The sequence below is a fragment of the Archocentrus centrarchus genome, chromosome 16, assembly GCF_007364275.1.
Source record: "Archocentrus centrarchus isolate MPI-CPG fArcCen1 chromosome 16, fArcCen1, whole genome shotgun sequence".
NCBI lineage: Eukaryota > Metazoa > Chordata > Actinopteri > Cichliformes > Cichlidae > Archocentrus > Archocentrus centrarchus.
The window spans coordinates 18,272,603-18,294,106 of NC_044361.1; the positions used below are offsets into that span (position 1 = coordinate 18,272,603).

The 21,504-nt window shown below is 38.6% G+C and overlaps 1 protein-coding gene across 1 annotated transcript in view; it reads right to left on the reverse strand.

The window, feature by feature from the left end:
• mtbp (MDM2 binding protein) overlaps positions 1 to 21,334 on the reverse strand; it is a 36,676-nt gene extending 15,342 nt beyond the window's left edge. Inside the window, exons 1-13 of the mRNA XM_030750338.1 lie at positions 21,192 to 21,334; positions 20,762 to 20,845; positions 19,260 to 19,333; positions 18,596 to 18,744; positions 18,429 to 18,487; positions 17,428 to 17,572; positions 16,689 to 16,803; positions 10,890 to 11,006; positions 4,007 to 4,101; positions 3,598 to 3,664; positions 3,272 to 3,389; positions 2,935 to 3,114; positions 641 to 754 (exon numbers count right to left, since the gene is read on the reverse strand). Coding sequence (XP_030606198.1) covers positions 641 to 754; positions 2,935 to 3,114; positions 3,272 to 3,389; positions 3,598 to 3,664; positions 4,007 to 4,101; positions 10,890 to 11,006; positions 16,689 to 16,803; positions 17,428 to 17,572; positions 18,429 to 18,487; positions 18,596 to 18,744; positions 19,260 to 19,333; positions 20,762 to 20,845; positions 21,192 to 21,258 — 1,384 coding nt within the window. The 5' untranslated portion in view covers positions 21,259 to 21,334. The remainder of the gene's footprint in view (positions 1 to 640; positions 755 to 2,934; positions 3,115 to 3,271; positions 3,390 to 3,597; positions 3,665 to 4,006; positions 4,102 to 10,889; positions 11,007 to 16,688; positions 16,804 to 17,427; positions 17,573 to 18,428; positions 18,488 to 18,595; positions 18,745 to 19,259; positions 19,334 to 20,761; positions 20,846 to 21,191) is intronic.
• Between the last annotated feature and the right edge of the window lie 170 nt (positions 21,335 to 21,504).

Genomic DNA, 21,504 nt, shown 5'->3' on the forward strand with positions numbered 1-21,504 from the left:
TCTGTCAGACTACAAGAGTGTGCAACCATTTGCTCTAGTGTCATAATGTGTATTACACTCAATTCTGCACTTTTCACTTTCTGGGTCATTTCATTAAAAATCATCATGTCCTTCCTGCCTGAACCCCACAGCATCAGAACTTTTTTTTTCTAAACAATGAATCAAGCAAATCTAATAAAGCTGTGCATAGAGGTGGGCTGAAATTTGGCATTTTTTAAGTCCAACTTATTTTTCCCAGCAGTTTTGAGCCTTTAACACAACATTACTGTTATAAAAAAGGAAAGAAGAAAAAAAAAGTTGTTTACTTTAAATTGTGGCACTTGGAGTGGGAGTAAGATTGATTTGGTTGCAATACTTGAACAGAGCTTGAGCGTGTTTTCCAGCCCTGAAAACGTCATGTGGCTACCATAAAAAATGCTGGAAAAAAAAAGGCGACTTACAAAGTGCCAAATTTCAAACCACCTGCCTGAAAATTATCATAGTATGAAGATTAGCTACATTAAAAAAAAATAAAATCATTTGATTCTGAGGGATCAGGTGGGATCCTTTCTCAAATGTAACTGATTTTATACAGAATGACCCTTCTTGTTTCTTTTCACCCATAACTGCAGCATATTCAAACTCGTCATATTTTACTTACTAAGATATTCTTGAAGTACAAGTTTTTGAACCTGGGTCACCGTTCTCTCTCTCTTCAGCAGGTAGTCTCCTTGAAGACATGGCAGAGGGTGGAGGATGTTACCTGCAGCAGCTCCTGATAGAAGAGATATGCAGAAAACCAAGAGATGGATAAAACAACTGATATTTCTCTTGTGAACTCGCCACTGATTTTAACCAAGTTGACAAAACTTGCACAGAAACTCAGGGCCTGGGGTTTTTAATGATGACAGGATATAACAGGCAGACTTATTGATAACAGACTTATTGAAATTGTGACAAAAGATAAACCTGAGGAGTCACAAGATGATTTATAGGATACAAAAGAAGACAAAACATCCTTTTTGCAAAACAAAGAGTCTTTTGTCTGATCTTCCTGTGTATGCAGCATGTGACAAATGGTTCAAAGTACACAATGCTTCATTTTGTACACATCATAAAGAGCTGGAAACAAGTAAATTAGCACGCTAAATGAAACAAAAAACCCAACCTTGGGTTATTGCTCCAATATTTTGCAGCGAACATATGTTTCCTTAATTACATTTGCAACTCTGCACCCCCCCCCCAAAAAAAAAAAAACTTTTAATCTCACCCAGAATGATTTTGCTGGTATACGACAAGGGCGTGTAATTAGATTTTGTTCAGGTGCAGCATCCCTCAGGTGTGTATTTATACTTGTATTTTCATTCAACCTATGCCGTGTCATTGAAGCAGTCAGGGCATCTTTTATAGTCTTGCTGTGCATTTAAAAGTATCTAAAGTAAAGAAAGATGTCCCCTGAAGGTTGCATAAAATGTTAACAACAACAGGAGCTCTCGAGAGAAAACATCATAGTAGGTCTCTTGAATCACATATAAAGCCCAAGCACAATGAAGGACTTTTATGAGAACAGAATCTTTTAGTTTAGGAGAAAAATAATTTTTTTTTTATTTCCATAAATGTTCACCCATCTAGTTATTTATAACCTAGAAAATTCAACACAGACACTGATTTATACATTACTTCAGTCCTCATGGCCTTTCATTCCCATCTCTGTCAGTCTCTCGCCTTCATTTAAAAAAAAAAATAAAAAAAATAATGAAAAATAATGAAAGCATCAAGAGAGCACGCACAATAGTTCAGTGAGATGAGGTCAGAAGGGAGCAGTGAAGAAAGAGACGAAGCAAAAAAAAAAAAAAAGAAACGAAAAGAAAAAGAAAAATATAGCTTTGATAAAGAAAATCGTTGGCACCCAGATGGACAGCAGAGTTGAAGAGTATAAGCTTTCATTACACAGGCTAACACGATGAACAATGACAACCTCGCAACTTCTGTGGAAGAAGCCAGAAGGGCTTCTACTCCAATCAAGCTGAGGAGCTGCTTTAAGAGAACGTGACACACTTGAAGGGCTTTTCTGGCAGATAACAAATTACTGTTAGAAGTTCCAAAACTACAAATACTGATAAAGTACTAGAGTGTTCTTTAAATGTAATTACAGTAGAACAAAACTTCCCCAAAGGGGCAGGGGAGACTCGAATGGAACATGGCATTAAGAGACTTTTAATTTTAGTTTGGAGCACTTATTTTGTAGAAACTGTGACACAGAACTGAGTCAATTATGTTAGCTTAAAACCCTTTTTATAAATCACACTTATGATACCAAAAATACCATTACCAGTGTTGTCCATTGTGCTTAAACATCTAATACATCCACCTGCACTAAAGAGCCAGTCATTGGGTCATTGCAAATAGGAACTAATAATAATTATTTTAGCATTAATTTAATGGTGCTAATTTGCTAAAATAATGCAAAGTTATCAAAGTTTTCCAGAGTGGATAGCCACACTGAAAGGAAGGTGAAAGCAAAACCTTTACAATTACAGCAGCTCACACAAAGATAAGCACAAGCCCAGGAAAATGTCGAGAGAACAAGGTCAGTACATTGCAAGCAGTTCCCGTTTGTCATATGCAGCACACAGCAGGAAATGGTACACTTCAGATGTGTTCTCACTACTAGAAATATCCCATTTGGTTCCCTGTATAGAGCGTGCAGGAGGCAGAGGCTGGGAATTCTCTGGACCATCACCTGCTCTATTCCCACAGGGGAGCAATTAGACATTACACAAACTTTGCAACAGATACAGGTAAAAAAACAAACAAACAAAAAAAAAAAAAAAACATTTGACATCCAATCTGCTGAGTCAACCACCTGGGCTACATGCACCTATGAAAGTTTAGTTCAGCAGTGCATGTGCGAAAACGGCTATGCCCACCAACAAATATTTCCACATAAAGTACCTGATGATGACGGAGGCTTCTCTCTCAGTAATGCGGACACAGTTGCCATGGCAGCCGCTCCATTAAATTGACTGTCTGAGTGCAGCATCCTGATCCTGCAGGCTTCACACTCAACATTGTCTGAGCCCTGGACCAACAGGAAGTAGGCAGCACTCTCACCTTTCACCTCGACATCAGGCACTAAAGGAAAAGAAAGACAGTAACATGTTTTGTTGCTTTTATCAACTGCTCTCACTTTATTATTCTCTTGTTCTTTGCTGCAGCACTGAACAACACCTCTCACACTGTGCATGAGTATTATTTCATGCATTTAAAAAAAGACAAACTCCAGTCTTACCCGGTAAAGATTTTGGTCTCCTGGCTAAAGATTCTTTCCAGCGCTGGGAGCTGAGTTGGCTGGCTGCAGGCTGGGAAATGGAGGTACTTATACAGGACAGACTGAACAAAGCTCCAACCTAGAGACAGAAATACAGCAGATTAACATACACACAGTGTTTAACTCTCAGGAACGTCATATGAGTAGTCCTGTACATAATATTCTTTGTCTTCTAGATTTGTGTAATCTTGAAAAAGTTTGAATGAAATTATCAGATTTATTTGCTTAAATGGATCTTTCTGTAGCAGACCTTTGTACATATAAAAGCACAGCTTAGAGGCTGATACCTTTCCACGCAGTGATCGCAGCTGATTCAACAGAAGTTTAGCTTTCACTGACTTCCCAGACAGGCATCTGTTTGTTATGTGTGAAGGAACGGCACAATATTGAGGAGCAGGAGTTAACAACCACCTTTAAACAGAGGAAAAGTCTTATGGCAATGACGTAACAGGAAAAAAACAGCAGATTCTTTCTGTTTTTGTTAATTATCATTATTGAAAATGTATATTAACAGCCATGGCTGTTATTTCTAACAGCCAAACTGCTTGCATGGGACACACACTAAAATCTTCCCATATACTGCATCTGTTTCATTCAAACAGATGATTTAAGCAGAAATTAGATTTTCTTTTTAAGCATGCTCTCTCTCACACACACACACACACACACACACACACAACCTAAAAATGAGGATACAGTTCAAACTGGGTGTTGGACATCAGGAAGCTGGGCAGGTCTGACAGATTAACCAGCTGAATCAAGTCTAAAACTGGTGCATAGTAATGAAAGACCTGCAAATGAATCAAGAAAAGAAACACAGAGAAAATGGGATGATGAAAGACATCAAAGTTTTCACACAGTACAGCCTTCAGCTCTGTTTTATATCCTTATCTGGGCATCCTCCAGGATACAGATATTCAAAAAATATAATCCTTAAATATTTTTCAAACCTGACCACTACCTTGGTCTATGTATGCCATATTTTGATAAAAGCAAGGAGTGACCCCCTGGTATATTTTTCAACAGCAGCATGAAGTCACGTGACCTGGCATCCACATGGAAAACCTGGTCATTTTTCAGTGCAGAAACTGAAGAATTCCGGTGACTGTTACCTCTTTAGAATTTAGAGTAGATGAAGATTTTAATGATCCTGAGTCAAAATTACAGTTTCTTAAGAAGTTGGAAATATTTATTAATCCCTTGTCTAGTTCAGTGAAGGCTCCGACTAATGCAGTGACCTGAACGTCATTACTACAAGCATGAATTTACCTGATTGTTGTGTTTTGTTCTCGTCTCGTTGACGTCCCCCAAGCGATTTTTCATTTAGACAGTCCAGGTGTTATTCAGCTATAACAGGTTAATGTGAAAGCACAGACTGCTTCACTATCTAACGATGACGAATCAAATGTTTTGCAACAATTTAGACAAAACATGTAGATACAATTGTGTGACTAAACACAAACCCTTATCAGACCCATGGGAAACTGATTCATGCAAATTCACAGTTACATGTTCTGAATGCAATGATCTAGTTTTTTCCGCTCTTCAAGGAAAATGAGCAATGCTATCAAGAAAGAAACTATCACACCCACTTATTCTCAACAGCTTCTGAGAAAAATGCCTCATCTGAAGCTTGAGAAAATCCAATGCATTACACACATCTGACAAAAGTTGTTTTGTTTTTTCACTAGGTTTGGAGATCATACTCTAAGAGCCCCTAAGTATATGAGTATGTGGCTTTTTTTCCACAACATATCACCCACCTACTCACTGTATTCACATCAGTAACCACTTGTTCATATTTTAAACTAACCACAGTGCGTAAAGACTGTCAACAAGCAGTATGAAAGTTGTGAGAAGAGGAAGTATGAGGTTACTTCCTGGCTTATGCTGACGTGATACGGACATTGTATAATGTCTCTTTGATTGAAATTGATACAAATATCTTTGAAATTTCCCTGCATGTTTAACAAGTTGCTCATTCATGCAGAGGTAACAACAACCAAAATGTCTCCTGTAACCTTCAGCACATTAGCCATCAACAAGTAGTTGCTGCCTGTTGCTGACAAAAACCACTTACCAACCAACTTTCACTGCATGATAAACTGTGTGGGAGTCAACAAAGTCTAAAAGGTCTGAATGTTTAAAACCCCAAAGACAATGCCATGTGGGCCCTTTCCCTTTCTTGATAAACAGGGTTGATCCTCTCTTTAAAATAACACTTAAAGAGACTAAATGTCACCATTTAAATATGCTGCAGGGCAGAAAATTCACTATTAACATTTTTCCTCATACAGCTGCCTGCATATGCATTCAGAAGAACAGTTTTTGGAGCATTTGCTTCCATATTCTTGGAAGGGAGTGAAATAGATTTGATATTACTAGGAACTTTCTGGATGCACCAGTGAATCTCCATGAGAACAAGGCCTACCATTTATGACAACTGTAATATTACATTTTGTTCAATATTTTCACTACATTTCTCTTTAAAATGTGCCCCCCCCCCAAAAAAAAGTCAGTGACAACTGCGAAAATATTAATGTTGCACTAAGTAGCTCCGTGGGTTCCCTTTCCATTCAACAATACTTTAAGCCTGTCTTTTTTTAACAGTTAGAAATTAGTCAAATTTGCTTATGATGTTACAGTTTCAGTTATGTGAACCCTGATACCAAGAAAATTAAAAGTCAAACTTCTGTATCCTCCCTGTCTACTGAGGCTGGGCGTGTGTGTGTGTGTGTGTGTGTGTGTGTGTGTGTGTGTGTGTGTGTGTGCGTGTGTGTGTGTGTGTGTGCTAGTAATTATCATGTCACTAACTCCTGGCAGTGAAAAGGTCTAATAGTTTTTGTTTGAAACTAGTTTAAATTGTGTGTGTGTGTGCGTGTGTGTACCAATCACTGCACAGTCATTTATCCCAGCAGTGTGGAGATGTGATAGTTTTGCTGTCCTCAGAGCTGTTTTTCTAATTGTGTGCCAAAACAATCATCACCATCTGCTTCGCTGTATAGGGATCTGATGAAATTCATACACACACACACACACACCCACACACACACCCCCTCTCTCATTCTCCATGGACGCATAAATAAGCAGCAGGCACAGACGGACACACAGACACTTAAGCTATCAAACTCTGCTTTGTTAACTGAACAATAAGCAAACACAACAACTGACATACTATCTGGTGCCAAACATAAATTCACATAGCAGACGCTTACACATATTATACAACACAAAACATGTATTGTAATATTAGTCTTGCCTGAAGAGGTAATGATTCCTATTTTTTTCTTTAATGCGTACATCAGACACCTTTAAACTAAATATGTCTCTATTGCTAATCCAGTAAATGTTAAAGGTTCCCTGTTTGTGTATGTATATAGACATGTATAATTCTTGGGGCAGCTTGGGCACACTGTCATGTATATTAATCTATATTACAGAACTTTACAATGTAATATAACAGGGATCCTCAAATCCAGGCCTCGAGGTCCGGTGTCCTGCAGGTTTTAGATGTGTCCCTGATCCAACACACCTGTTTCAAATGGCTGAATTACCTCCTCAGTATGCAGTCAAGCTCTCCAGAGTCCTGCTAATGACTTCTATATTTGACTCAGGTGTGTTGGATCAGGGACACATCTAAAACCTGCAGGACACCGGACCTCGAGGCCTGGATATGAGGATCCCTGTAATATAATAACAATTATAAAACATCATGTCTACCACAGAATATAATGTCTGTGAATGCAGTTCTTTAAACTATACACAACCAGCGCCAGGACACAAACTTGGCCAGAGCGCACTTTCTCGGTATGAGCAAATGATCAAAGCAGTTACAAGAAAAATTTTGGAGACGAGTGGAAAACAGAAAAGGGTCGAAGTCCTGTTATCTGATGAAGTTATCAACATACTGGAAAGTGATGTAAGTAGCATCTGTTTTGTTATCCTGCTTTTGTTTGGTATGGTAAAATATGTCAGGTAAAGGTGGGTGTACAGAAACTCATTTTCACTTAATTGTTTGTATATCTTTCCAGTAGCCGAGCACTTCATTTTCAGTTGCTTAAGAGAGAGAATAACCTGTAACTTTCTGCAGTTTGGTGGAAATTATGAAGGCTGATAATTTATTTTATTATGAAAATTATATTTTGCATCAAAGAAAATCTGATTTTTTTTTGTATTTATGTACTTTCAGTTATAGTTCTAGAAAGAAAAGAAACTGCAATTGGTCTCTAATTTTAATTTTGAGTAAATTACTATTCTAAGAGCATAAATAGTTTGTATCTCTAGTTCAATACACACAATCACAATCACGGGGAAGGCTGCTGACTTGACAGCTGTCCAGATGATGATCACCCACCACAAGGAGAATAAGCCACAGAAGGTCATTGCTGTTCGCAGAGTCCAGCATCAAAAGATATTAATGGAAAGTGGACTCAAAGGGAAAATTGTGGTAGGGAAAGATGCAGAAGCAACAGGGATGGCCACAGCCTGACCGCAGAGGACTGTCAAGAAAAGTTGATTAAAGAACTTAGGAGACCGTTACAAGCAGTTGATTGAGAGTGGCATCAGTGCATCCAGAGCCAACATGCACAGATGCCTGCAGGAAAGGGACTACAACTAGCACTGCTCCTGAACCAGAGACCCCTTCAGACCATATCCTGGGCTAAGGAGAAAAAGGACGGGACTGCTGATCCAAAGTCCTCTTTTCAGTTGAAAGTAACTTTTACATTTAATTTGGAAATCAATGCCTCCATGCCTCTACACCGATTCATGGTAAAGTGTATATATGGAGTATATAAATGAGCACACTTTTCAGAATTTCCATATTTCTGTATTGTAAATCTTAATTTGTAAGTCGTATTGTAAATCTAAATTGATCTTGGTATTCTAATAAGTTGAGATACTGGTTTTCTAATTTCTTTAAGTCATAAAGTTAAAACAAAAAAAAAAAAGGGCTTAAAATATTTCACTTTGCCTAATAAAGGCAGAATATGTGTAAGTTTACCTTTTTTAATTAAATTACAGAAAAATGTACTTTTTCACAACGTTCTGGTTTTTTTTAATGCACTGGTATATTTAAAACTTAAGCAAACAAAGTAATTAGGTCCTTAACAAAAAACCTGCAACAACAATAAGACTCATAGTCTAGTTTGTCTGTAAGGCTGTATTGGTTTGACCTATTCAATTCAATTTTAATTATTTAGAGCCAAATCACAACAAAGGCCTCAAGGCACTTTATATTGTAAGGTGAAGACCATACAATAATTACAGTCAACCCCAACAATCAAAATGACCCCCTATGAGCAGCACTTGGCGACAGTGGGAAGGAAAAACTCCCTTTTAACAGGAAGAAACCTCCAGCAGAACCAGGCTCAGGGAGGGGCAGTCATCTGCTGTGACTGGTTGGGGGTGAGGGGAGGAAGACAGGACAGAAGACATGCTGTGGAAGAGAGCCAACGATTAAAAATAACTCATGATTAAACGCAGAGGTGAATGAAGAAACACTCAGTGCATCATGGGAATCCCCAACGGCCTAGGCCTATTGCAGCATAACTAAGGGATGGTCCAGGGTCACCTAATCAAGCCCTAACTGATCAAAAAGGAAAGCTTTAAGCCCAATCTTAAAATAGAGAGGGTGTCTCTCTCCTGAATCTAAACTGGGAGCTGGTTCCACAGAAGAGAAGCCTGAAAGCTGTCAGTACTCTAGCTGCAGCATTTTGGATCAGCTGAAGGCTTTTTAGGGAGTTTTTAGGAATGAAATACAATAGTCCAATCTAGAAGTAATAAATGCATGAATTAGCTTTTCAGCATCACTCTGAGACAGGATGTTTCTAATTAAACGCTAAAATTAGTATGACATTGTTAAAATTTTTAGTACCAGTGAGTCATGTTAACCATTATCAAAATGGTGGGCTTTAAGCATATGTTAATAAAAATATTAAATACAAAGGTCAGCTGAAGAGAATCTCATTAGCTTTACAAGTGTGATCAAAACCAACAATATATAATAAATCAAAAAGGTAAACTATACTGTATTCTGCATTAAATAATGTATATATTTATTTGAAAACAACATTCCTTATCATCATTCCTTCTGCAGACATCCTACTTTCTGCCTGCATTTTCCTCTTTTCTTATTATTTTGCAGTTTGTGACAAGTCTACAATCTCTGGCCAGTGGGTGTGCAGCCCCCAGCTATTTAAAGCAGGATCATCACAGCGATTCTTTCCAAGCAGACCAGGAATGTCTAAACCAAATGGCAATCCATTAGATCTTGAGATTTTTCACCATCACACTGCATGCTGCTAATGGGGCTAAAAAATGCCAAAAGAGTCCCAGTTCTATCTTCTCCCCATTTCATACGACTGTACATCGTAAACAAGTCTATGCTTTTTGTCATTTTTGATAACAGGGAGCTGTGGGTGGGAGCTGTACTGTATTTAGGTTACAGTTATTACTTTGTATTAATGTGGGGTTTGGAGTTTTGGAGAAACAAAAACAGGATGTGACTTATTAATACTTACTAATAATATTGTTAATAATAATAATATCACCATATTAATACTATTAAGGGTCTGGTAAACACTGAGTTAAATATATTGTCAGAAAACACAAGTATCAATTTTAAGTTAATATGAGTGTCATGTTCAATCTATAATTCTGACACAGACATTAACTGAGTGTTATGTGGATGGAGACATGAAGACAAGCTGACAGCTCACTGACAGCTTCTCAGTACCAGTAAGTGAGTACTGAGTGAATCAAATGACTCCATTAAAAAAAAAAAAAAACATACACTTTTACAAAAAAGCAGGAAATAGATTTCCCATGGTAGAAGCCTTGACCACTGGCCTACCCTGATGAGATGATAAATCTATATTTCAATGCCATTTTCTGGCTGCAAGGTCATAACATACATACAAGGTTAGAATTAATTTGGCTGATAAAATACGTTTGATTTATCTGACTGATGGATCTTCTGTCACAGGTTCCACAGTGTGATTAAAGGGCAACCAGAAAGCGACCCTTTCTCAGTCAGTCAATCTCCTTCTAGCCACCAGCTATCATTAGGACATGCACTGCGGGGGGTTCATTCTACTGGACAGCCTGAAGCAAAGTATGGCTCTATGATAAATACAAACTGGGTTATTATCTACTTAATCTGTCAATCAAAACTTTACCCTGAAGACTGTGTGAAGATGAACACACACGCACACAGTAGCCTTTTCTCAAGCTGCATTACGATTCTTGATAGAAGACGTTCTCACTGACAGAGTTTGGATCAAGTACACACCCTACAGTGCTCTGGCAGAAGACTCTGCTCACTACTGTGAGCAGCTGCTGGCAAGCTGGGCACTAAATCTTTGTCAGAGGACAAAACAAGGACTGATTTGACTTTTTGGAAAACAGTTGAACAAAACAGTGAAGTCTGATTATTGAGCTGCCTTTCAAAAACTTGAGCGTAAGAAGGTAACCACATTTTGATTAACTGTCGTCTGTTTCCAAAGTTAAGTTTGAGGCCATCTGAAGTTAAATTAAACAAAAGGTCCAGTGATGTGGAAACTTAGGAGTCAGAGCTCACCTCAGATTGCAGTTTGTGGTCCGTAGTGGTGCAGTGAGCTTGCAAAAGACCCGATTCTGATATCTGATACTCGGGAGAGCGCAGGGAAAAGCCATCAAAGCGGAGTTCTGAACCACACTGAGGAGGAAAATAATAAATTACACAATCTTTCACAGTCAGTGCAAATGTAGAAATGAAGAAATATCTGTACAACCAACAATAGAGAAACACAAACTGGCATCATCCAGACTGCTTTTAACATAAATCATTGGAGCTTTAGTGTTTGTTCCAATATTACCTCAAAAATAACCACTTTTAGCTCTTCATGACCGGCTCTGCCCTTTAGAGCTACACGTGCACAAACAGATGGAAACATAATAACTGCATCAAAAGGCAGTAAAGTGGTGCTGGTTAGTCTTAGAGAAGCTTTTATTCTTTCGGGAATTCTCCTTTGTTCACCTCCTCCTAACTGTAAAGCTTTCACGGAGTGACTGCAGAGCCCACTCGCTTCAGATGGTAGCAACTCAGAAAAGGTCAATTTAGTTGAAGGAGAAGCAGCAAGCTTGCCTTAACACACCAAACTTGGAGCAGATCATTTGCTACTTACAATTTAACATACAGCATCTAAAAGCTTTAATGTGAGGCTCAGACTGCAGCTTTGACCATCTTTTGTCCCCCAAACCTGCATTCCAGCAAGCAGCAGTTCCTCTTGTTTCAAAAAGAAGTCTGAGTGTATAGAAAGCTATGGAAAAATTACTCTTCAGCTCCCTTGATCTGTGACCTCCTTTGGAGAATAGATTTCCCATGGTAGAAGCCTTGACCACTGGCCTACCTTAATGGGGCCAGTGGTCAAGGCTTTCATGTTGAGTTGATTCTCTTAGGTCCCAGTCAGGGCCCATAAACGCTCGCCGCATTGGTTGTGTTGCAAGCAAACAGTGATGTCGCCACAGCTCCATACCATTTATACCTGAGCTGAGGGCACGAGCCACTCGGGAAAAAACCTCCGCATCAGCACTGATATAAGAGCAGAAGTCATCAAAACTGGAAGCAAAAACATCGCCAATTTTTTTCCCCCAAAGTTTCTCCCAGGAAGTCTCATCTTTTCAAACTGTTGCAGCATCTCCCGTCTGTATAATCTGTGAATTTCTGACCTTCTGTACTGACATATCATTAAAATGGTGGTAGAAATCCAACGCAATCATGCAACTGTGTCTTCAACTCAGCTACAGCAATTACAAAAACTGAAAGGTGCACAAAAACAGTGAGATTAAACAGGCCATCACACAGGCTTAGAGACCATTTGGCAATCCCTTAGCAATATCCAGTCACTAGTTTATTTATTCCCTGACTGTTTGGTGAGTGGTTAATGGAGGCTGCAGGCTGTCACTAGGTGAAATTAGTTGCAAAGAGGGTGCTGCACCAAAACTGTCTGATTTGTTTGTTCACTAGCAAATTGCCACGGTTGCTCATAGTTTGCATGGAAGACTCCAACTCATCTGCAAACACTCACCAAGTGGTAGTGAAACCTGAAAAGGTGTGACACAAGCAGGAACCACTGCAACCAACACATTTTGAAAAGCGTCTCTTCTACTTTGAAGGCAAACAGTCTCAGTTTCCAGTTTGTGTTGCACTTTCTACGGTTTCACCACCACTTGGCAAGCGGTTGGTAAGTGTTTGCAGATAAATTGGCATCTTATATTCAAACTACGGGTGACCATGGCAACCTGATTGCAACAAAAGCAATCATAGGAGGTTTTCAGTGCAGCACCATATACCTCTTTGCAACCAATTTCATCTAGCAATTGCCATCATCCTCTGGCAACCATGTGACACTCACCAACCAGGGAATCGGGGAATACAAGTACATATTTTTGCCTAGCAACCAGTGGTTGGCAGGAACTCACCAACTGGTCTCTAGGCCTGTGTGATTGAAGCCTTAGTTATTACTTTAAAGTCTTACTGAACACAACATGATGTTGACTTCATAAAACATGGCCCTCACTAGAATTAATAAAGGCAATAAAGCAGCTTCTACAGGGCAAGCCTGCATTGTGTCCCTCGGTCTCTCAGTCAGATCTGCTTTTTACTTATCATGTCCAATTTGAACCAGTGTTAATTTTGACAGCAAATTTTGATTTAATTTTAGTCATAGTTGATGAAAATGTAATTTAGTTTAGTCATAATTTAGACATCTGAAAAGATTTAGTTTTACTCTAGTTTTAGTCGACTAATTAGCATAAGAATATAGTCGACTAAATCTACAGTCGATTCAGTCGACTAAAATATAAAGGGTGTAAAATGTAAGTGCTTTTTCTTCAGTTCCCTTTAATTAGTCATTATACACACTTACACAAAATTAAACATTTATTAAAAGTTATGGAATATTATTAATGCTTGAAAGACCAATACACATGCAAACATACTGAACAAACAACATATTTATCTACCTGACCTTGTTTATTGACAATAAAAAAAATAAAATAAAAAAAATATTGATGAGTAGGCCTGCTCTGCCTGAAAAATATTGCATTGTTCATAACAAATTGGGTATTACATTCTTTATAAAACTGAGTACCATAAAAGCAGCAGTGTCATTAGTGCAAAAATAAACACCAAACATAACAAAACAGCTAATGTATTAATAATTAAGTATTCACAGGCTAGTGTGGCCTTGCCGGGTTTAGATTGAATTTGTACAACTGTGTGTTTGACTGGATGTTTTCCTAGCTTGTCCCTGCCTTCCACAAAATTAAATAAGTTCTGATTTGATGTCGTCCCCGCCAAGCATTTTCGTCTCGTTTTCATTAGTTGACGAAAGTGTCAATTAATTTCATCATCGTTTTTATCCTTTTAGGTAGTTTTTATTTAGTTATTGTCTCATTTTCCTCATGAAAAAAAGGGTCGACGAAAACTATGACGAAAATAGTTCGTCAATGAAATTAACACTGATTTGAAAATACAAAAATGGCGACGGGAAAAATGCTCAGATCAACAGGATTTCACTAAACCCTGGATGATGTCCCAGTAGCTATGTCCATCTTTTACATACAGTCTATAGTAAGGCTCTAGCTTATAATTCATCTCAACTATAGTATAAAAAAAAGTCTAGTCTTTTTTAAGGCTATACAACCAAGTTTCAATTTTGTTTTCATTTTGTTTTTTCTGGTTGTATAAACAGAAAGAACAGAGCCTTCCAAACATTAAGCCCTAAACTGGGAAATATACAGTAAAGGTAAGATTTACAATAAAAAATATTTATTTCTTAAAAAATGCTCATATTTCAGAAATATCAGGCTTTAGCCTGTCACCAACACCAACAATACACCTTTCATTTTATATTATTTTATTACTATTATTAATATTTTATAATATTTACAAAACACATACCAGAAAACAAAGAAACTACTTTGAGTTGTTTCAAGAAAGCTCAGCTCTATAAATTTCAGCTGATCAGTGTTTAAATCATAAAATGGGACCTGAAAGTCTCAGCCAGATTAAAAACAAAAAACAAACAAAAAAAAACACCAGTATGAGACATGCAAGGAAACCTCACAGTGAAACAGATTGCTGATTCTCCCCAGAGAGCCATGAAAGAACAGCACAAAATTGGCAAATTCTGTCCAGAGAAAGGAAAACTACTGCACCTGCCAGAGTTTTCACTTAATGACAAATAAAAAACAAGTAGGCCTGAAATAATCTCCAGAGTAGGAACAAAAGAAAAAAAAAAGCTGTCACATCACCTCAGCCTAGTTACTTTGATGCCAAAACACAGTTACTTCACAGCAAAGTCGGGAAAAAGTAAAAATGCATGGCCACCTAAACACAACATACACATGATTGTTAAACCTCTAGTTTCAGAATCATTAGCATCAAGGTGATGCTACACTAGCCTGCAGTCTTTAAAACACTTGTCATGAGGTTATAGAACCTGGTTGCAGGGATTTGTTCTATTTCACAAGAGCATTGATGTTGGACATGGTTTGTTCAGGACATTCTGCGACCCAGTCAAGTTCTTCCACACTGAATGCCGATGCAGAAGCGCCTTAAATCTGCTTTCTTTCTAATGGCCTAGATTTATACCCTTCAATAAGAAAAATAATCCTACTTCTCACTTTATTTATGACTTCCTTAAACACTTTCCTGATGTGTTTACGATCTCAACTGCTACTTTCAAGTTTTTCTGAAAACAACATGATGTTCATTTAAATTCTGATTCCAGTTAGAGTCAAACCATAAAGCAAGGCATGCATTATGGTGGGCCTACCATGTGAGTGACAAGCTGCTACTGTATGAACATGATAGCAAGGGAAAAAATAAATAAATATGATGATGACAGCCAAAAGGAACTTGGCAAACTGCACCACAGAGCTGCAAAAACACTACTTATCACTTTATGCTTTTGCATGTTCCAAGTGTACACGAACAAACCTGGGTACACATTGCACAAAAGTATGTAGACACAGGCCACAGACACTTTGCTGCTGTTTGGTTGGGGGTAATGGGTCAGAGTGGGCCAAGCTGGGCTGAACTGGCCCGAACTGGCCCATGCTAGGTCATCTCTGCCAGGGCAATGCCAGCAACACAGCGCTATTTCCCATGACCCTTTAATGACCTCCAGTGATTTTCCAGATTCATTAAGCAGCAGAAAGTGGAGACAAAGTTAGAGAGGCAAGGTTGGATGTTGAAGATGGAGCAGCCAGGCAGGAGGAAAAGAGGAAGACCTCAGAGGAGGTTGATGGATGTGTGTGTGGTGTGACAGAGGAGGATGATGCTAGGGATAGGGTGAGTTGGAGGCAGATGATCTGCTGCGGTATTTCCTAAAGGGAGCGGCCGAAAGCAGAAGATTCAGCAGCAGAAAGACTCATACCTTAAATTCAAAGGAAATATGTAAAGAAATTACCTTTGTATGCACTGAATGAGTAATTTGACAAGAAAAGCGCATGGGAACAAATGCTGAGGCATGAATCAAGTCAACCATGATTAGCCCAGATACACACAGTTCTCTCAAGGAAAAACTCATCTTTCTCTGCTGTCTTTCTCTGAGCCCAGCTAGCTGTGTGTTCATACCTACAGAAAAAAATGTTCATAATAAAAAGCCCTGGGCAAGCAAGCTGGTAAGTTCAAAAGGACACAGATTTTTCTCAGGCCCGCAACAGTATTTGCGGGCCAGTATGCACACAAAAACGCACAAACACAGAGCGGATAAAACAAAAGATGTTCAATCGCTCAACAGCTATACCTACCAAACAGCTTCTTTTCCTTCATTGCTCCTTTTAAAACCATCAATTACACCCACATTGCTAAGTTTGGAACAATTACATCCAAGTTAGTGTATAGAGACACAAGACTTCACAGTCTTCTCTTTGGCAAACAAAACAGCACCCACATACACACGTTCCTAGATGCCTCCACTTTCTTATAACTGACAAACAGCTGGGGCACACACAGCGTCCACAAAATCTTTATAAAAATCCTTCATCTCACTTATAAGCCAGCTCTAGTGGACCCTCAGAGTCACAAAGAGCAGCTCTGCTGTGCTTGTAACAATTACCGGTACACTGATTTGTTTTGTTTTTTTTTTTGTTTTGTTTTTTTGGGGGGGGGGGGGGGGGGGGGGGGTCAGAAAAAACGTATACTACTGGGGAGATTGTGGTATATAAGATGGTGCAAATTAAAGTGAAAATTATTATTTATATTCATCATATAAATTATGCACAGAGAGCTGTACTCGCCTCCACTTTTGGAGCCACACTTTGTCAAACTGCTTCAGAAGCTCGCTGCTACACCTTTTCCAATTCTGATTGCAGGGAGGCCACGTACCTTCCTCTCTCTGATAAGCAGGCTTCCCCTCCACATTTCTTTGCGGTCGATACAGCTGTCCAAGTCAGCCAGCTGGACTAAACCAGCATTCATTGAGGATGCCGTTTTCTGCCATCTGAATGAAGAAAACAAGAATCACTTAATAAGCTTGAGTAACTTTTAGCTCCTGTATTCCGATTCATGTCAAGTCTGTTACATATGCGAGCCCTTTGCTCCCATTTTCTTACCGTCCACAGCAGTAATGCAACAATTAAAGAGCCCAAGCATCATACTGTTAATCGTATTTTCAGCCTCTATAACCTTTAAATATGTTCTTATTTAGTTGCTTTGATTCTGGAAGGTGAAAAAGGTCATTCTGGCAGATCCTGAGATTATCTGTGTCAATGTTGTTGTTTTTATCATTAAGAGTGCTTCTGCAGAAATGCTCCGACTACTCGCCCGTTACTTCGAGCCGGCTCTTATTTATCCATCTAACTCCCCCTAGTGGTGAGCTGGGGAAATTTAAAAAACAATGCTATTTGAAAAGGAATGTTAACACTGTTGCATTTCCTACAGCAAAAACACATCTCCTTTCAAAGTTACAAAACATTTCACAGTAAAATCTATGAATTAAAGTACATTAAAAAAAAAATCTATTCTTTGGTTGAATTGCTGTTAATAAGGGTTTAAGTGACAGCCTATTTAGTATTTTTTAATGAGAGAATAGAGTATGATGCGTGTATATTTTTCATCTTCTCACCCAGTTGTGTGCTGTGCGATTACACTGATCTTTGCAGCATGCCAGGAGGACATGTGTTTGATGGCTCCCAGCAGAGGCAGCAGGTCTTTAATAGAAGGAGACTGCTCAGCAGAGCCCAGCACCAGAACGTCCAACAAGGCTTTACCTGATAAGAGGGAGAAAAAAAGGAAACTGTTTCTCTCTTTCATTTTTTTTTTTTTTTTCTTTTTCACATCTATGTCTCAGTGGGATTTCGAGGCAAGTCAATGAGCTTTTAAGAAGCAGGCAGAATCGCTTGTTATCAACTCCAAATTTCAAGAAAGCTTCAGAAGCCTGTAGTGATTCCGGCTCCTTAGGGTAACTAATGTTAGAGGGTAACTGTTCCTGAACTCCTGTGGAGGCTGTGCGCCAAAAGAACGTTCTTTAAAAGTTTTTTTAAAAAAAGCATATCACTTCGGGAAGGATATTTGCAAAGAAGAAATCAGAGCAGTGGTGAGCACATATTTATGCAGTGCAGCAGGCAACCTTTTCCACAAGGTTGCAGCAGGCAGATTTTCAGAATCTAACTGCTTAAAATTCGACAGCATTCTTATAAGAAAGCCAAGGAGTTCAGCTTCAGCAAAGAAGTTTTAATTCCTTGTTTTGGCTAAGACACAGTCATCCCTTGAGAAATTGTTTTGTGCAGCAAACTTCTTGTTCTGTTTCCATATCAGTAAAACAAGTCAATCATTGTTCTGCTTATTAATGCAAAATGGAAGTAACTGAACTGGGGAGCTGGGCTCTAAAGGTAATCATCGAAATCATCTCTGAACTGCAATGGGGAAGCTTTGTGGATTAAAAACCAAAGACAGAAAAATTGTGTCACTGAATTCATTTAAATAAATTTATTGACTTTTTTTTTGTTAAAGTAAAAGCCTCATAAGATCCGAGTTAAACACCTTCAAAAATGCAAGCAACAAGATTATAAGGGGAAACATATTGCATATAAAGGAAACTGACCGCTGTGAACTGGTCAACTGTACCTGGAGGGGGAAGCTTGTCTGACAGTAGATGCAGACCTTCTGCAGCCTCCTCCATCAGCCTGTTTAATGAAAAAAAGTTCAGAAAAGATGAGCAAACATGTCCCAACTGAGAAGCTTGGATGGATAGATGGAGCAGATCTCTGTTATGGACAATATCATTATCTCACTCTGTCAGTGTCAGCTGGTCACCCTTTTGGTCTGGTGCCTCCTGATTCTTCAGAGAACTCAAAAAAGCTTCCAGAGCAGTTGGTTTCTCCTCCTCACCGTCAGATCTGTTATGGCCGGTACCCAACTCTTCCCACTCAGAGGTGCAAAACTACAAAACAAGAGACATTCGCTGACGTAGTTTGAAAGGTAAAATCCTGCATTTACTCCTTATGTGCCATACGTGATTAAATATGAGTAAAAAAAACAAACATTTCTATTTAAAATCAGCTGGTCAGCATAAGCAGATGTCACAGGGTGCAGTTTGTTGATAGCAATGTTAGAAAATCCTAGAAAAGGTGTGTCTTCTGAAATTTGCAGGTAAGTATTAAGCACACAGCACCTTTGCAGTTTTTATAAAAGACACTCTGACTCTTGACTTGAATCAAACAGGGCTACAGTGCTGTAAAGCTGATATTATAGTTAATAGGTAAAAACCATAAAAACCATTCGCCTCATATTTTGCCAGGAAATGGCACAATAGCTAATTTAATGCCAACTGTAGAGTACAGACAGCTTTCTTCTCAACAGGCACAGACATTCATGGCATCACACCTAAAAAAAAAAAAAAAAAGGCTAAAAATACATACACCGTATCTATGGTCTTGAATCTTCCAAGTGTCTCACCTGTGCAGCTCCTTGACAAGCCTGAATAGCAAAGTACCACTTCTGAGCTGATGGGCTGCCACTGAGAGAACAAGCTGGGAAAATATGCAGTGAGAAAGATGTAAGGAAAGAAAACGACTTGGTCTCTTTTACCACTGTTACACTAAAACATGCACAGTCATGTGAAAAAAGAAAGCTTTCACAGGACTCCCTGTACTCCAGTGAAAAACTAAATACACCTCATTAATTCAGTAGCTTGCAGAAACACTTTTAGCAGCAATAACTTGAAGTAATTATTTTCTGTATGACTGTATCAGTCTCTCACATTGTTGAGGAGGAATTTTGTGCTCCAGTCTGCATGCCAAAGTATCCTTTAGGAAGACACTGAACCCCAAATTGCTTCCGATGCATCCATCGGAGTGTGAATGTTAGACAGAAAGCACTTAGACATAGAAAAAGCATGAATGTGTGTGCGTGAATGGGAGAATTCATGTTGTATAAAGCAATTTGAGTGCTTGGGTAGAGTAGAAAAGCACTATGTAAGAACCAGGCCACTCCTGACAACCGTTAGAAACAAATCATTCTTGTCCAGTCTTTTTCCAACTGTACTGTCATGAACTTTAACATTTAACATGCTAACTGAGGCCTGTAGAGTCAGTTAATGAAGTGCATTTGATTAGCAGCACCAGGCTCCTACTTACACTCTTAGTTCATATAAGTAGGGTGCAGACAAAGTAAGGGTGTGCTTAGTTATTTACAGCATTTAGTCTAATGAAAGTTTCCCTTTTCAAATGACTGAAGTTACAATCTGTATATAAAAGAAGTTGCCATCTTCCTGGATAATAAATCAAATATCTACCAGCACTGTGATATGATATCATTTAATGTTATAGTTTTCATCAGTCATAAAAATATCACAAATGTTATATAGAAAAGATATAGAAAAGTCTAAATGAACTACAATCTATCCCATTTATTACATTTATGCTTATAAAAATGTTAGGGACAGATAAAAGAGATCAAGACTGAGATGAGACATTGTTGTCCTAGAGATAAGAAGAAAAAAACTTTGCAGAGAAGTGCTGGATACACACAATATATGTTGTAGTCACTGTGACCGTTCCTGAAACTGTATTCTTAAAAGTTGGTTAAATAACAAAACTTGCCATCATAGTTTCTGCATGTTGCATGTTTTACTCGCTTTCTGTCTGTGTTTGTTAGATTCCTTCATACCTTTGTCATCTGTAATGTGATGGGACGCTCGCTCTGACTAAACTCAAACCACCAACTCTGTCTATGCAACATCAACAGTTTTCTATGTATCTGTTTTATTTTACAAACTACTTGCATAATTTTAAGCTTTTTTTGTCCTTTATTGCTTTTAAGCAGCTTTAAAATAAACTGTTTTTTTGACGTCTGGCCAAAAGATGACTGTTGAAGCTGGAACATTTGCAGTGATGCTGGTTAATATACACAGACAGACTCACTGACAGACAGTTGCCCTAAGTTATCTGTTACTGTACCTGGAAACACAGAAATCCTCTTCTCTGATTCCTGAGTGGAGATCTCCACAAGTCTGTCATACATCTGCTGTAGTGGCTCCAAACCTGCGAACAGTGACCACTGAGCTGTCAGGATTTATCACAAGCAGATTATTGATTTAATTAAATAAATAACTAGTAGCATATATTGTAAAAGCACTGCAAGCTGCTAGCATCTTTCATTCTTCAACTTCCTTGACCGGATAACCACCATGCTTACAAACCAGATGTACCGCCTTGAAAAACACGTACGTATGAGAACAAAGGGTAACAGTGTAAGTACGGGATTAAGTGCTCAGCCAGACAAAGCTTACAGCTACAAGTGCCCTAAAGTGTATAAACTTAGCCCATCTTAGGGCTAAGGCACTTGCAGAGGAAGTATTGCTTGTTTCCAAGTTGAATTAAAACTTACGGTTAAAATCATCCGCCGGGTCGTCATCAGTTTGGCAAAAATATATAACTAACACGTACCGGTCCATCTCCAGTAAACATTAATAAATAAATTGTTTGTTTACGTGGATATCTCAGTAACAGCCGCGTACTGTCAAATTTCCCACCAGTTTCTCTTCTTCTGTGCAAAGCAGCATGAACTATTAACACTCAAAAGGCGCGCCACCTCCACCTACTGGACTGAGACTGAACTACTGTATTTGTATTCGAGTTGTTCTATGCAAATTAAAAATTACACTATGCGGCCAAAATTATTCGCTCGCCTGCCTTCACAC